Here is a 13,244-nt window from a genome sequence, read left to right as displayed (position 1 = left end):
CTAGTGTAAACAACGTGAAAATGAAAAGATTGATGGGTAGATTAGTTATGCAGACGGCAGCCAACTCACACCCATTGTTTTCACTAACACCAACCACAGCTCCTTCTGTCTCAATATGTTCACTAGCATTCTGCATGGTCAGGTTATAGTATAGCATGTATCTATCAGATGCTATTGCAACCCAAGCCTATATGCGTGGCGGTAAAAGATTAGAAAACAGGTAAATTGATGGTAGACCACACAGTAGTCATGTTCTATTAAATCATCTTACTTTTTCCCTTCTGATTTGTCACTGTTTTATTGACAGATGCGTATGCTTCTGTTGTGCTTGCTTTCCCATTCACTCATTCACTCATTCACTCACACTGTATCTGTTGTGCTTGCTTTCCCATTCACTCATTCACTCACACTGTATCTGTTGTGCTTGCTTTCCCATTCACTCATTCACTCACACTGTATCTGTTGTGCTTGCTTTCCCATTCACTCATTCACTCACACTGTATCTGTTGTGCTTGCTTTCCCATTCACTCATTCACTCATTCACTCACACTGTATCTGTTGTGCTTGCTTTCCCATTCACTCATTCACTCACACTGTATCTGTTGTGCTTGCTTTCCCATTCACTCATTCACTCACACTGTATCTGTTGTGCTTGCTTTCCCATTCACTCATTCACTCACACTGTATCTGTTGTGCCTGTTGGATGCTGCTGTCCTTCCTTCCTTCTCTCTCTCTTCAGATCACTTATGTGCATAATTGCTGCATAACCTCTTCTGTGTCTTTGCCTGTGGCTAATTCCAAATGTGCATTTTTATTGGCTAATATTCTATGGCTAATATTCTGAATGTGCACTTTTGTCTTTTCAGCCTCAGTTTTCACAGATAAAGCCAGAAGTAAAACGTCTCTTTTTCATTCCTGACCGTGGTTGGGTTGGTTGTCATAAGGCAACAGCTCTTCATAACAGAATGAGAGGGTTGTCGTAAATTCTCTTTATGTGCACCTGACATTTACTACAAACAGATAGTAGTCAGTGCTTGACTTGGGCTGATAAGACGTACACTGAGTGTACAAAACATTAGGAACACCTGCTCTTTCCAGACTGACCAGGTGAATCCAGATGAAAGCTATGATCCCTTATTGATGTCACCTGTCAAATCCACTTTAATCAGTGTAGATGAAAGGGAGGAAACAGGTTGAAGAAGGATTGTTAAGCCTTGAGACAATTGAGACATGGATTGTGTATGTGTGCATTCAGAGGGTGAATTGACAAGACACCTTGTAGTCCATGCCCCACCGGATTTAGGCTGTTCTGAGGACAAAAGGGGGTGCAACAATTAGGAAGGAATTGATAATGTTTTGTGTATTGTAGTAGATACTAGGCTTTGCTACACTCTTGTCTCTGATGAAAATGACTGGATCGACCCATCTATGTATCCAGTTGACTAGCTATGTAACAGCTGTGGAAATGAGAGACATCTACACTGATTGAAGTGGATTGAACAGGTGACACTAATAAGGGGTCATAGCTTTCATCTGGATTCACCTGGTCAGTCTATGGAAAGAGCAGATGTTCCTAATGTTTATACACTCAGTGTATGTCTTATCAGCCCAAGTCAAGCACTGACTACTATCTGTTTGTAGTAAACGTCAGGTGCACATAAAGAGAATTTACGACAACCCTCTCATTCTGTTATGAAGAGCTGTTGTCTTTTTAGAACCTAAAAGGGTTATTCGACTGTCCCCATAGAAGAACCCTTTGATGAACCATTTTTGGTTCCAGGTAGAACCCTTTTTGGTTCCATATAAAACCCCGACCACAGAGGGTTCTACATGGAACCAAAAAGAACCCTTTTGTAATCGATTTTTATAAGAGTGTGGGAATGTGGACAACAATTGAGTATGTAGCTTCACTTTTACCAATACCACTGTTACTTAGCTAATCAACTGGATAGATCGTCCTTTTACCAATACCACTGTTACTTAGCTAATCAACTGGATAGATCGTCCTTTTACCAATACCACTGTTACTTAGCTAATCAACTGGATAGATCGTCCTTTTCTTCATAGACGGGATGGTACCGTAGTTCTTCAGGGGATGGTAGTTCTCTGCCTCTTATCCTCCCTCCTAGCACAATGTGTATGACGAGTAATCATATGATCAGGAACCAACTCTATCACAGATCATTCTCACAGGCGTTACATAGCTAGTCAACTGGATAGATAGATGGGTAGAGCCAGTCATTTTCATCAGAGACAGTAGATGTTACTGGAGTTCTTCGAGGTCGTTGCCTCTTGATCCTCCCTCCCAGGATAATGGGTAAACAGGTGATCACCAGAACCAGGTACCTCTGACCAGGTGTTCCTCTACAGGTGCAGATCCAGACCAAGAAGATTGACCTGAGTCATGTGACCTCCAAGTGTGGATCCCTGGACAACATTCGCCACCGGCCAGGTAAACAACCTGCTCTACCTGTGTACCGGTATTATACGTGTATGTGATGTGTTTCTGTTGATTATTTATGTGATGTGTATTATGTGATGTGTATTTTATATGGGAGCAGCAGTGCTTGTATGTCCAAGGCATATTTCTCTGTCTTGGACAATAAAGTTGGACAAAATATTGATCTTATCTACCTGGGTCACCCCACACTGACAGTTGAGATATATGGGACCCTACAGTCAATCCACAACGCACTAGAACCATGTTGGGCTTGTATAGGAATTAGACTTTTACCTTACTGTAGATGAAGAAAAGAGTGAGAGAGCATCATAGGATGCATCTCAAATGGCACACTAATACCTATTTAATGCACTACTTTTGTCCAGAGGCATATGGGTATGGGCTGTAGTCAAAATTAGTGCACTATAAGGAAAATGGTTCCATTTAGGATGCGTAGGTACAGTAAGTAAATCACGTGTGGTGTGTGATGCGGAAAATTCCCCATGCTCTGAGAGAGTGGTGACTGACTGCCGCGTCAGAGTCCTACACCGCCATCTGGTGGTCATACTGATGATCAGCTTCTGTTCAATATAATACATTCACACTGCTATACTCAATTCAATTCAATTCAAATGGCTTTATTGGCATGGGAAACATATGTTTACATTGCCAAAGCAAGTGAAATAGATAATAAAAAAAAGTGAAATAAACAATAAAAAAATGTAAGGTAAACATTACACTCACAAAAGTTTCAAAGGAATAGAGACATTTCAAAAGTCATGTTATGGCTATGTACAGTGTTATAACGATGTGAAAATAGTTAAAGTTCAAAAGGGAAAATAAATAACCATAAATATGGGTTGTATTTACATTCGTGTTTGTTCTTCACTGGTTGCCCTTTTCTTGTGGCAACAGGCCACAAATCTTGCTGCTGTGATGGCACACTGATATTTCACCCAATAGATCAAATCAAAATCAAATTTTATTAGTCACATGCGCCGAATACTCACATTTACATTTTAGTCATTTAGCAGACGCTCTTATCCAGAGCGACTTACAGTAGTGATTGCATACATTTCATACATTTTTTTCCGTACTGGTCCCCCGTGGGAACAGTGAAATGCTTACTTACGAGCCCTTAAATTTAGATACGTTTAAGAGATAAAAGTAACAAGTAATTAAAGAGCAGAAGTAAAAAATAACAATATATAAAGGGGTGTGCCGGTACAGAGTCAATGTGCGGGGGCACCGGTTAGTTGAGGTAGTATGTACATGTGGGTAGAGTTATGGGAGTTTATCAAAGCTTTATTTGTTTTCAAATTCTTTGTGGGTCCATGTAATCTGAAGGAAATATGTGTCTCTAATTTGTTCATACATTCGGCAAGAGGTTCGGAAGTGTAGCTTAGTTTCCACCTCATTTTGTGGGCACATAGCCTGCCTTTTCTTGAGAGCCATGTCTGCCCACGGCGGCCTCTCTCAATAGCAAGGCTATGCTCGCTGAGTCTGTACATAGTCAAAGCTTTCCTTCATTTTGGGTCAGTCACAGTGGTCAGGTATTCTGCTGCTGTGTACTCTCTGTTTAGGGCCAAATAGCATTCCAGTTTGCTCTGTTTTTGGTAAATTCTTTCCAATGTGTCAAGTAATTATCTTTTTGTTTTCTCATGATTTGATTGGGTTTAATTGTGTCCCTGTAGGGTCTGTTTATGTTTGTGAACAGAGCCCCAGGACCCGCTTGCTAAGGGGACTCTTCTCTAGGTTAAGTGAAGGCTTTGTTATGGAAGGTTTGGGAATCGCTTCCTTTTAGGTGGTTGTAGAATTTAATCGATCTTTTCTGGATTTTGATAATTAGCGAGTATTGGCCTAATTCTACTCTGCATGCATTGTTTGGTGTTTTACGTTGTACACGGAGGATGTCTCAATTTGGTGTTTGTTCCATTTTGTGATTTCTTGGTTGGTGAACGAACCCCAGCCCTCAGCAATGAGTTATTTAACTGATTAAAGTATTTTTTGCCAGATCCTAATTGGGATGTCAAGTTTTATGTTCCTTTTGATGGCGTAGAGGACCCCTTCTTGCCTTGTCTCTCAGATCGTTCACAGCTTTGTGTAAGTTACCTGTAGTGCTGATGTTTAGGCTGATGTAGGTTGAAGAGTTTTTTGTGTGCTCTAGGGCAACGGTGTCTAGATGGAATTTATATTTGTTGTCCTGGCAACTTGACGTTTTTTGGAACACCATTATTTTTGTCTTACTGAGATTTACTGTCAGGGCACAGGTCTGACTAGGTACTAGGTACTTCTGTGGGCCCTCCTTGGTTGGGGACAGAAGCATGAGATCATCAGCAAACAGTAGACATTTGACTTCAGATTCTAGTAGGTTGAAGCCGGGTGCTACAGACTGTTCTAGTGCCCTCGCAAATTCATTGATATATATATGTTAAAGAGGGCGGGGCTCTGTGGAAAGAAATTTTTGTTTTTGTTTTTTGCCTATTTTAACGGCACACTTGTTGTTTGTGTACATGGATTTTATAATGTTGTATGTCATTCCCCCAACACCGCTTTCCATCAATTTGTTTAGCAGACCCTCATGCCAAATTGAGTCAAAAGCTTTTTTGAAATCAACAAAGCATGAGAAGATTTTGCCTTTGTTTTGGTTTGTTTGTTTGTCATTTAGGGTGTGCATGGTGAATACGTGGTCTGTCATACAGTAATTTGGTAAAAAGCCAATTTGACATTTGCTCAGTACATTGTTTTCACTGAGGAAATCAGTGGTGGTCAATGCCGTTTAAGATGAGGCAGGACGATTATTTTTTTCTCATGAGCATGGCCTTATTTCTATTACAGCATATTGGATGATTGTCATTCATATTTCATTCACCCAGTTCAATGTAATATCGATAGGTTTAAGCTACAACATGATACTCAAATTTTCCCTAAACCCATCATGAGGTTGCTACAACCTAGCCTATGAAAGTTTACAACGTAGGTGCACACAGGCCGAGAGGAAAATGTTTGTGACACGTTCAATACCGCCTTGCAAACTCTTGCCTGCATCTAGTTGATCTAGGGTGTAATCATAGTCCAACATTTGCAAACGAGAGTTTCTATTTGACAAATCATGTTATGTTTATCCCTGTTTTGTTCTGTTTGCTCCTGTTTAAGAAACATTTTACAACAGAATAGGCAGAATAAATACACCCCTGATAAAATGTAAACACAGTTCACTTTCCTAGCAGCCACGTTGTATTCCTTCTCGCATCAATGCGCTTTCCTCCTCTCACCTTTTCCCTTCGCTTGTGGACTTCAGTGCACAACACATCAGCTGTATGTGACCATGCAAAAAACCCTTTCCAAGCCAAACCATATCATAACCACTACACACAGCCTACATCGTTGTCACCATATATGCTAAAGTAATGTCATAGTCTACATAGCTAATAGAACCTGTAGCATTTACGTCTGTAGCCATGAAGTGCTTTGAAAGGCTGGTCATGGCTCACATCAACACCATTATCCCAGAAACCCTAGACCCACTCCAATTTGCATACTACCCCAACAGATCCACAGACTATGCAATCTCTATTGCACTCCACACTGCCCTTTCCCACCTGGACAAAAGAAACACCTATGTGAGAATGCTTTTAATTGACTACAGTTCAGCGTAGTCATAGTGCCCTCACCATAGTGCCCTCAAAGCTCATGAATAAGCTAAGGGCCCTGGGACTAAACACCTCCCTCTGCAACTGGATCCTGGACTTCCTTACAGGCCGCCCCCAGGTGGTAAGGGTAGGTAACAACACATCCGCCACGCTGATCCTCAACACAGGGGCCCCTCAGGGGTGCGTGCTCAGTCCCCTCCTGTACTCCCTGTTCACTCATGACTGCATGGCCAGGCACAACTCCAACACCATCATTAAGTTTGCCGATGACAACAGTGGTAGGCCTAATCACCGACAACGACGAGACAGCCTATAGGGAGCAGGTCAGAGACCTGGCTGTGTGGTGCCAGGACAACATCCTCTCCCTTAACGTGATCAAGACAAAGGAGATGATTGTGGACTACAGGAAAAGGGGACCGAGCAAGCCCCGTTCTCATTGACGGTGCTGTACTGGAGCAGGTTGAGAACATCAAGTTCCTTGATGTCCACATCACCAACAAACTAACATGGTCCAAGCACACCAAGACAGTCGTGTATAGGGCACGACAAAACCTATTCCCCCTCTGGAGACTGAAAAGATTTGCATCCTCAAAAGGTTCTACAGCTGCACCATCGAGAGCATCCTGACTGGTTGCATCACTGCCTGGAATGACAACTGCTTGGCCTCCAACCACATGGCACTACAGAGGGTAGTGCGTACGGCCCAGTACATCACTGGGGCAAAGTTTCCTGCCATCCAGGACCTCTATACCAGGCGGTGTCAGAGGAAGGCCCTAAAAATTGTCAGAGACTAGTCAAAGACCACCCTAGTCAGGAGCGCCAAGTCGAGGTCAAAAAGGCTTCTAAACAGCTTTTACCCCAAGCAGTAAGACTCCTGAACATCTAATCAAATGGCTACCCAGACTATTTGCATTCCCCCCTCTTTTACACCGCTGCTACTCGCTGTTGTTATCTATGCATAGTCACATTAATAACTCTACCTACATGTACATATTACCTCAATTACCTCAACTAACCGGTGCCCCCACACATTGACTCTGTACCGGTACCCCCCTGTACATAGTCTCGCTATTGTTTTTTACTGCTGCTCTTTAATTACTTGTTACATTTATTTCTTAACTGCATCTTTTAACTGCATTGTTGATTATGGGCTCGTAGGTAAACATTTCACTGTAAGGTACACCTGTTGTATTCGGGCGCATGTGACTAATACAATTTGATTTGATTTGTTTTACACCTGGAAGTTTGGTGGATGGGACTACCAGCTCTCTGTAACCTAGAGGGCAACAAATGGGTCCGTCTCCTCTATACAATGTGTCTTGTAGGATGACAATGTCTGTATTTCCCTGTGTCCAAGTTAACCCATAGAGGTAATGTGTCATGTCCTGATCAGTAAAGGGCTTATTTCTTATTGTAGTTTGGTCAGGACGTGGCAGGGGGTATTTGTTTAGAGTGTTTAGGGGTTTGTTATATTATGTGTTTATGTGGAAGGGGTATTTGTTTAGAGTGTTTCGGGGGTTTTTGGGCTATGTGTTTATGTAGAGGGGTGTTGGTTTAGAGTGTACCGGGGTTTTAGGTTTAGGTTCTAGGTTAGTGTATTCTATGTTAGTTCTAGGTTGTTTACGTCTATGTTCAGTTTATTGATTTGACCTTCAATTGGAGGCAGCTGTTTCTCGTTGCCTCTGATTGAAGGTGCTATGTATAGGGGTTGTTTTGTATGGGGGTATTGTGGGTAGTTGTAGTTGCATAGCTTTGTGTTTAGCCTGCATCCTGTTCGTGCAAATGTTTTCGTGTTCAATAAAGTAAATATGAGCACTCAACCCGCTGCGCCTTGGTCCATCCACTACGATGACCGTGACATAATGATCGATTTCCGAAGCACCTTTTCAATTACATTATCAAGTGATATATCAGCAGGGTATGGACCCCAGGAAGACTGTAATCATGGCAACAGCTAATGGGGATCCTGATAAGGACTAAGGGTCTCATTTGTCTTTTCATCGGTTGACTAATAATTGATGATAAAGTATAATGATTTATTGGAACACTTCTCTCTCACCATCTTACCATTCCTTGTCTTCTTGGCTCTCTCTCCCCTTCCCTCTGCCCCCTTATTCCTCTCTCCATCTGTTCCACTAGGGGGAGGTAACGTGCGCATAGAAAGTGTGAAGCTGGACTTCAAAGACAAGGCCCAGCCCAAGGTGGGTTCCCTGGATAATGCACACCACACCCCTGGTGGAGGCCTCATTACGGTAAGTCCCATCATACTGTAACCTCATCACAATGAAGATTGGTTGAGTCCCAAATGATCAGTCGGACATCAGTCTCAGACAGTCTCCTCCAAGGTTAGCACCACTCGAACCCTCCATATGACATCTGTGTGTGTGTGTATCCCTCACATGTGTGTGTGCATCTGTGTGTGTATTCCAAATCTGTGCGTGTGCATATTCCCAACCTGTGTGTGTGTGTGCATATTCCCAACCTGTGTGTGTGTGTGTGCATATCCCCAACGTGTGTGTGTGTGTGCATATCCCCAACCTGTGTGTGTGTGTGCATATCCCCAACCTGTGTGTGTGTGTGCATATCCCCAACCTGTGTGTGTGTGTGTGCATATCCCCAACCTGGTGTGTGTGTGTGTGTGCATATCCCCAACCTGTGTGTGTGTGTGCATATCCCCAACCTGTGTGTGTGCGTGCGTGCATATCCCCAACCTGTGTGTGTGCGTGCGTGCATATCGCCAACCTGTGTGTGTGTGCGTGTGTGCATATCCCCAACCTGTGTGTGTGTGCGTGCGTATCCCCAACCTGTGTGTGTGTGTGTGTGTGTGTGTGTGTGTGTGTGTGTGTGTGTGTGTGTGTGTGTGTGTGTGTGTGTGTGTGTGTGTGTGTGTGTGCATATCCCCAACCTGTGTGTGTGCGTGCGTGCATATCCCCAACCTGTGTGTGTGCGTGCGTGCATATCCCCAACCTGTGTGTGTGTGTGCATATCCCCAACCTGTGTGTGTGCGTATCCTTCACCTGGTGTGTGTGTGTGTGTGTGTGTACCTCCCGTCTATCTCAATTACCCTAACTCCTTGTAGATCGAGAGCCACAAGCTGTTGTTCCGTGACACGGCCAAGGCCCGGGTGGACCACGGGGCGGAGATCATCATGACCCAGTCACCGGGAACGGGCATGTCAGGGACGCTGTCCCCCCACCGCCACAGCCACCTGTCCTCCTCTGACAGCATCAACTTGCTGGAGTCTCCACAGCTAGCCACTCTGGCTGACGATGTCACCGCTGCCCTGACCATGCAGGGTTTGTGAGCGCCTTGACAACCTCTGCCCGGGCACTGGATCTTTTGACCACCACCCTGCCTCCAGTCAATCCCAGCCAAGATATCCAGACACCCCAGGCACCGGACACCTTCACCCTTCCTCCAGCCACCATATCCCCAAGGCCTGGACCCCCCTTACCCCGTCCTGCCTCCAGTTTCACTCCAGTCCACCACAGCCACGGACACCTTCCCCCTGCCTACAGTCTCCCTCCAGTTCACCCCAGCCCTGAACACCTTTCCCCTGCCTACAGTCTCCATCCAGTCCACCCAAGCCATGAACACCTTCCCCCTGCCTACAGTCTCCCTCCAGTCCACCCCAGCCCTGAACACCTTTCCCCTGCCTACAGTCTCCCTCCAGTCCACCCCAGCCCTGGACGCTTTCCCCTGCCTCCAGACGACTAATCCCAGACTCCTGACACCCTCAACTTGCTTCCAGTTTAACCTGACCCCAAGCCTCGGACTCCCTCACTTTCCTCTAGTCCACCCCAGGCTCCCTCATCAAGCCTCCACCCAGCCTTCAATTTCCCTCAAGTCCACCTCCAGCCTTGGGTACCGGTCAGCCCACCCTGCCTCAGCCTCACCCTGCCAAAACCCCACTCTGCTTCTAGTCCACTCTGCCTCTAGTCCACTCTGCCTGTAGACTGCTCTGCCCCCCAGACACCTTCCCTTTGCCTCCACTCAGCCTCTACTCTTCCTGCTAGTCCATCCCAGACACCCTTACCCCACCCTGCCTCCTGTCCATCCTAGGCCGTGGACACCCTCACCCCACCCGACCTCCAGTCCACCCTAGACTCCCTCACCCTGTCCCAGGCCTCAGACTTCCTCAACCCTGCCACTCATCAACCCCAGCCCAGACTCTCAGACACCGCCATCCTGCAACAGCCTCATATCCGCCGCCCGATAGAGCTGCCTACCCTGCCCTATGTCAACAAGATAAATGAAGAAACAACAACAACCCTGAGGGAGCTACAGACTATTTAGAAAGTACTTTTGGTCCATTTTTGTTGATATTTCCATTCCAAGTACCTGTATTTGGTGTATTTTTTATTTATTTATGCTACATATAGATAGATAGGTATATAAATAGTTAGATGGTGTCAAAGCACTGACCCCAAATCAGCTTTAGCTGTTTGCACAAAATAATCTGGGTAAGGGCCAGGTATAGGGTGGGGTGGTCTCTGTTCAGTGCTTAGAAGCAGCTTTTTCTTGCCATAGGTAGAAAGTCACGTGGCCATGCCCATACAATACCCGTGCCATCTCGCCAACGTCTTGTTTTTCTCAGTAAAGTGAATGGATGCCAGACTCAACATTCACCATATGTCAAGCATCCTTGAGGCAAATCATGCTTGTCCAACATCCAATATATAATAAATATATAAACAATAGACGCATCTATTTATTAGTTTTTTTTTACTATTTTCTACATTGTAGAATAATTGTGAAGGCATCAAAATGTTGAAATAACACATATAGAATCATGTAGTAACCAAAAAAGTGTTAAACAAATGTATTTTATATTTGAGATTCTTCAAAGTAGCCACCCTTTGTCTTGATGACAACTTTGCACACTCTTGGCATTCTCTCAGCCAGATTCATGAGGTAGTCACCTAGAATGCATTTCAATTAACAGGTGTGCCTTGTTAAAAGTTAATTTGTGGAATTTCTTTCCTTCTTAATGCATTTGTGTTGTGACAAGGCAGGGGTGGTAAAAGACTAAGTCCATATTATGTCAAGAACAGCTCAAATAAGCAAAGAGAAATGACAGTCCATCATTACTTTAAGACATGAAGGTCAATCAATCCGGAAAATGTCAAGAACTTTGAAAGTTTCTTCAAGTGCAGTCGCAAAACACATCAAGCACTATGATGAAACTGGCCCTCATGAGGACCGCCACAGGAAATGAAGACCCAGAGTTACCTCTGCTGCAGAGTTCATTAGAGTTACTAGCCTCAGAAATTGCAGCCCAAATAAATGCTTCACAGAGTTCAAGTAACTGATACATCTCAACATCTACTGTTCAGAGTAGACTGTGTGAATCAGGCCTTCGTGGTTGAATTGCTTTAAAGAAACCTCTACTAAAGGACACCATTAAGAAGAAAATATTTGCTTGGGCCAAGAAACATGAGCAATGAACATTAGACTGGTGGAAATCTGTCCTTTGTCCTGATGAATCCAAATTTGAGATTTTTGGTTCCAACTACCATGTCTTTGTGAGACATGGCAGTAGGTGAACAGATGTTCTCCATGTGTGTGGTTCCCACAGTAAAGCATGGAGGAGAAGGTGTGATGGTGTGGGGGTGCTTTGCTGGTGACACTGTCAGTGATTTATTTACAATTGAGGTGAACGGATGAAGTGTACGGATGATCTCCATGTGTGTGGTTCCCACTGTAAAGCATGGAGGAGGAGGTGTGATGGTGTGGGGGTGCTTGCTGGTGACACTGTCTGTGATTTATTTACAATTGAAGGCACACTTAACCAGCATGGCTACCAAAGCATTCTGCAGCGATACTCCATCCCATCTGGTTTGTGCTTAGTGGGGCTATCATTTGTTTTTCAACAGGACAATGACCCAAAACACACCTCCATGCTGTGTAAGGGCAATTTGACCAAGAAGGATGAGATGAGTTGGACCGCAGAGTGAAGGAAAGGCAGCCGACAAGTGCTCAGCAAATGTGGGAACTCCTTCAAGACTGTTGGAAAAGCATTCCAGGTGAATCTGGTTGAGAGAATGCCAAGAGTGTGCAAAGCTGTCATTAAGGCAAAGGGTGGCTACTTTGAAGAATCTCAAATATAAAATATATTTTGATTTGTTTAACACTTTTTTGGTTACTACGTGATTCCATATGTGTTATTTCATAGTTTTGATTTCTTCACTATTATTCAAACATGTAGAAAATAGTTTAAAAAAAAGAAACTTGAATGAGTAGGTGTGTCCAAACTTTTGACTGGTACTGATATATATATATATATATATATATATATATATATATATATATATATATATATATATATATATATATATATATGCCAGCTCTTTGTCAGCAACAACATCTCTTCAAAAAACAATTTAAAAAAAGTGATAAGTCCTTTAAGTACAACTTATACCTGTACAATTGCATTACTGCAAGCACTAGATAATGGTATGATGAGCATGTATCAATTCTAGTTATGGAAAGAGGCTATTTTCTATTTCAAATAAAGGGATTTGAATAAGTTATTTACTGAATCATTGGATAAAGATATGAACACTTCTTCATGTTTTTTGTAGATATTAGTTGACTAGTATGTTATTCTTGTTGAAGTTGACTTCAGACAACTGTGCTGATATTGTTAAGAAGTGCATCTTTCAGGCCTGCAATAGAGTACTAAAGGCCCTGTGGCAGACTAGCTTCCTGTCCAGGGGGTGTACTTGTACATCAAGCTGCCTCACACTACAGAAACAGGAGTTAGGCTCCTGCCCATATGGGCCATTCTGGCTCGAACAAGGCTTATTTTACTTACAGAGTATTAAATGTAACCATAATTATTTTACTTAACTATCTATCACCTTGTCCAAAGAGCCCGTGGATTTCGATGATAAAGAGTCAGGTTACAATCAAGATATTTTTTATAGTTGAGTCATTCCAAGTTGCAGCAGCACATACTTTAGTAGCATAACACATTAGGCTACATCTCCATTACTTCACTTCTCTGTCACTCACACATCTCTCCCGTGAATCCTCGTCACACGCAGGTGAGTCTGGGAAGGGTAGTTTCATATTAAGAGTCCAAACACAAAATCTCAATGGCAATGGCAATGCCATAATACAATTCTCAGATACACATGACATATTTC

At 43.5% G+C, this 13,244-nt stretch overlaps 1 protein-coding gene across 18 annotated transcripts in view; it reads left to right on the top strand.

The window, feature by feature from the left end:
• map2 (microtubule-associated protein 2) overlaps positions 1–10,886 on the top strand; it is a 136,448-nt gene extending 125,562 nt beyond the window's left edge. For 15 of the 18 annotated variants that reach the window (XM_045707555.1, XM_045707553.1, XM_045707558.1 and 12 more), the window contains 3 exons: positions 2,371–2,452; positions 8,233–8,345; positions 9,173–10,886. In XM_045707555.1, coding sequence (XP_045563511.1) covers positions 2,371–2,452; positions 8,233–8,345; positions 9,173–9,397 — 420 coding nt within the window. In that variant the 3' untranslated portion in view covers positions 9,398–10,886. The remainder of the gene's footprint in view (positions 1–2,370; positions 2,453–8,232; positions 8,346–9,172) is intronic. The other 3 variants (XM_045707552.1, XM_045707556.1, XM_045707551.1) reach the window with 2 other exon arrangements.
• The last annotated feature ends 2,358 nt before the right edge of the window (positions 10,887–13,244 follow it).

This window comes from Salmo salar, chromosome ssa25 (genome assembly GCF_905237065.1).
Source record: "Salmo salar chromosome ssa25, Ssal_v3.1, whole genome shotgun sequence".
NCBI classification, from domain to species: Eukaryota; Metazoa; Chordata; class Actinopteri; order Salmoniformes; family Salmonidae; genus Salmo; species Salmo salar.
Note: the sequence above shows the minus strand (reverse complement) of the source record. Positions and strands in the feature narration are given on the sequence as shown.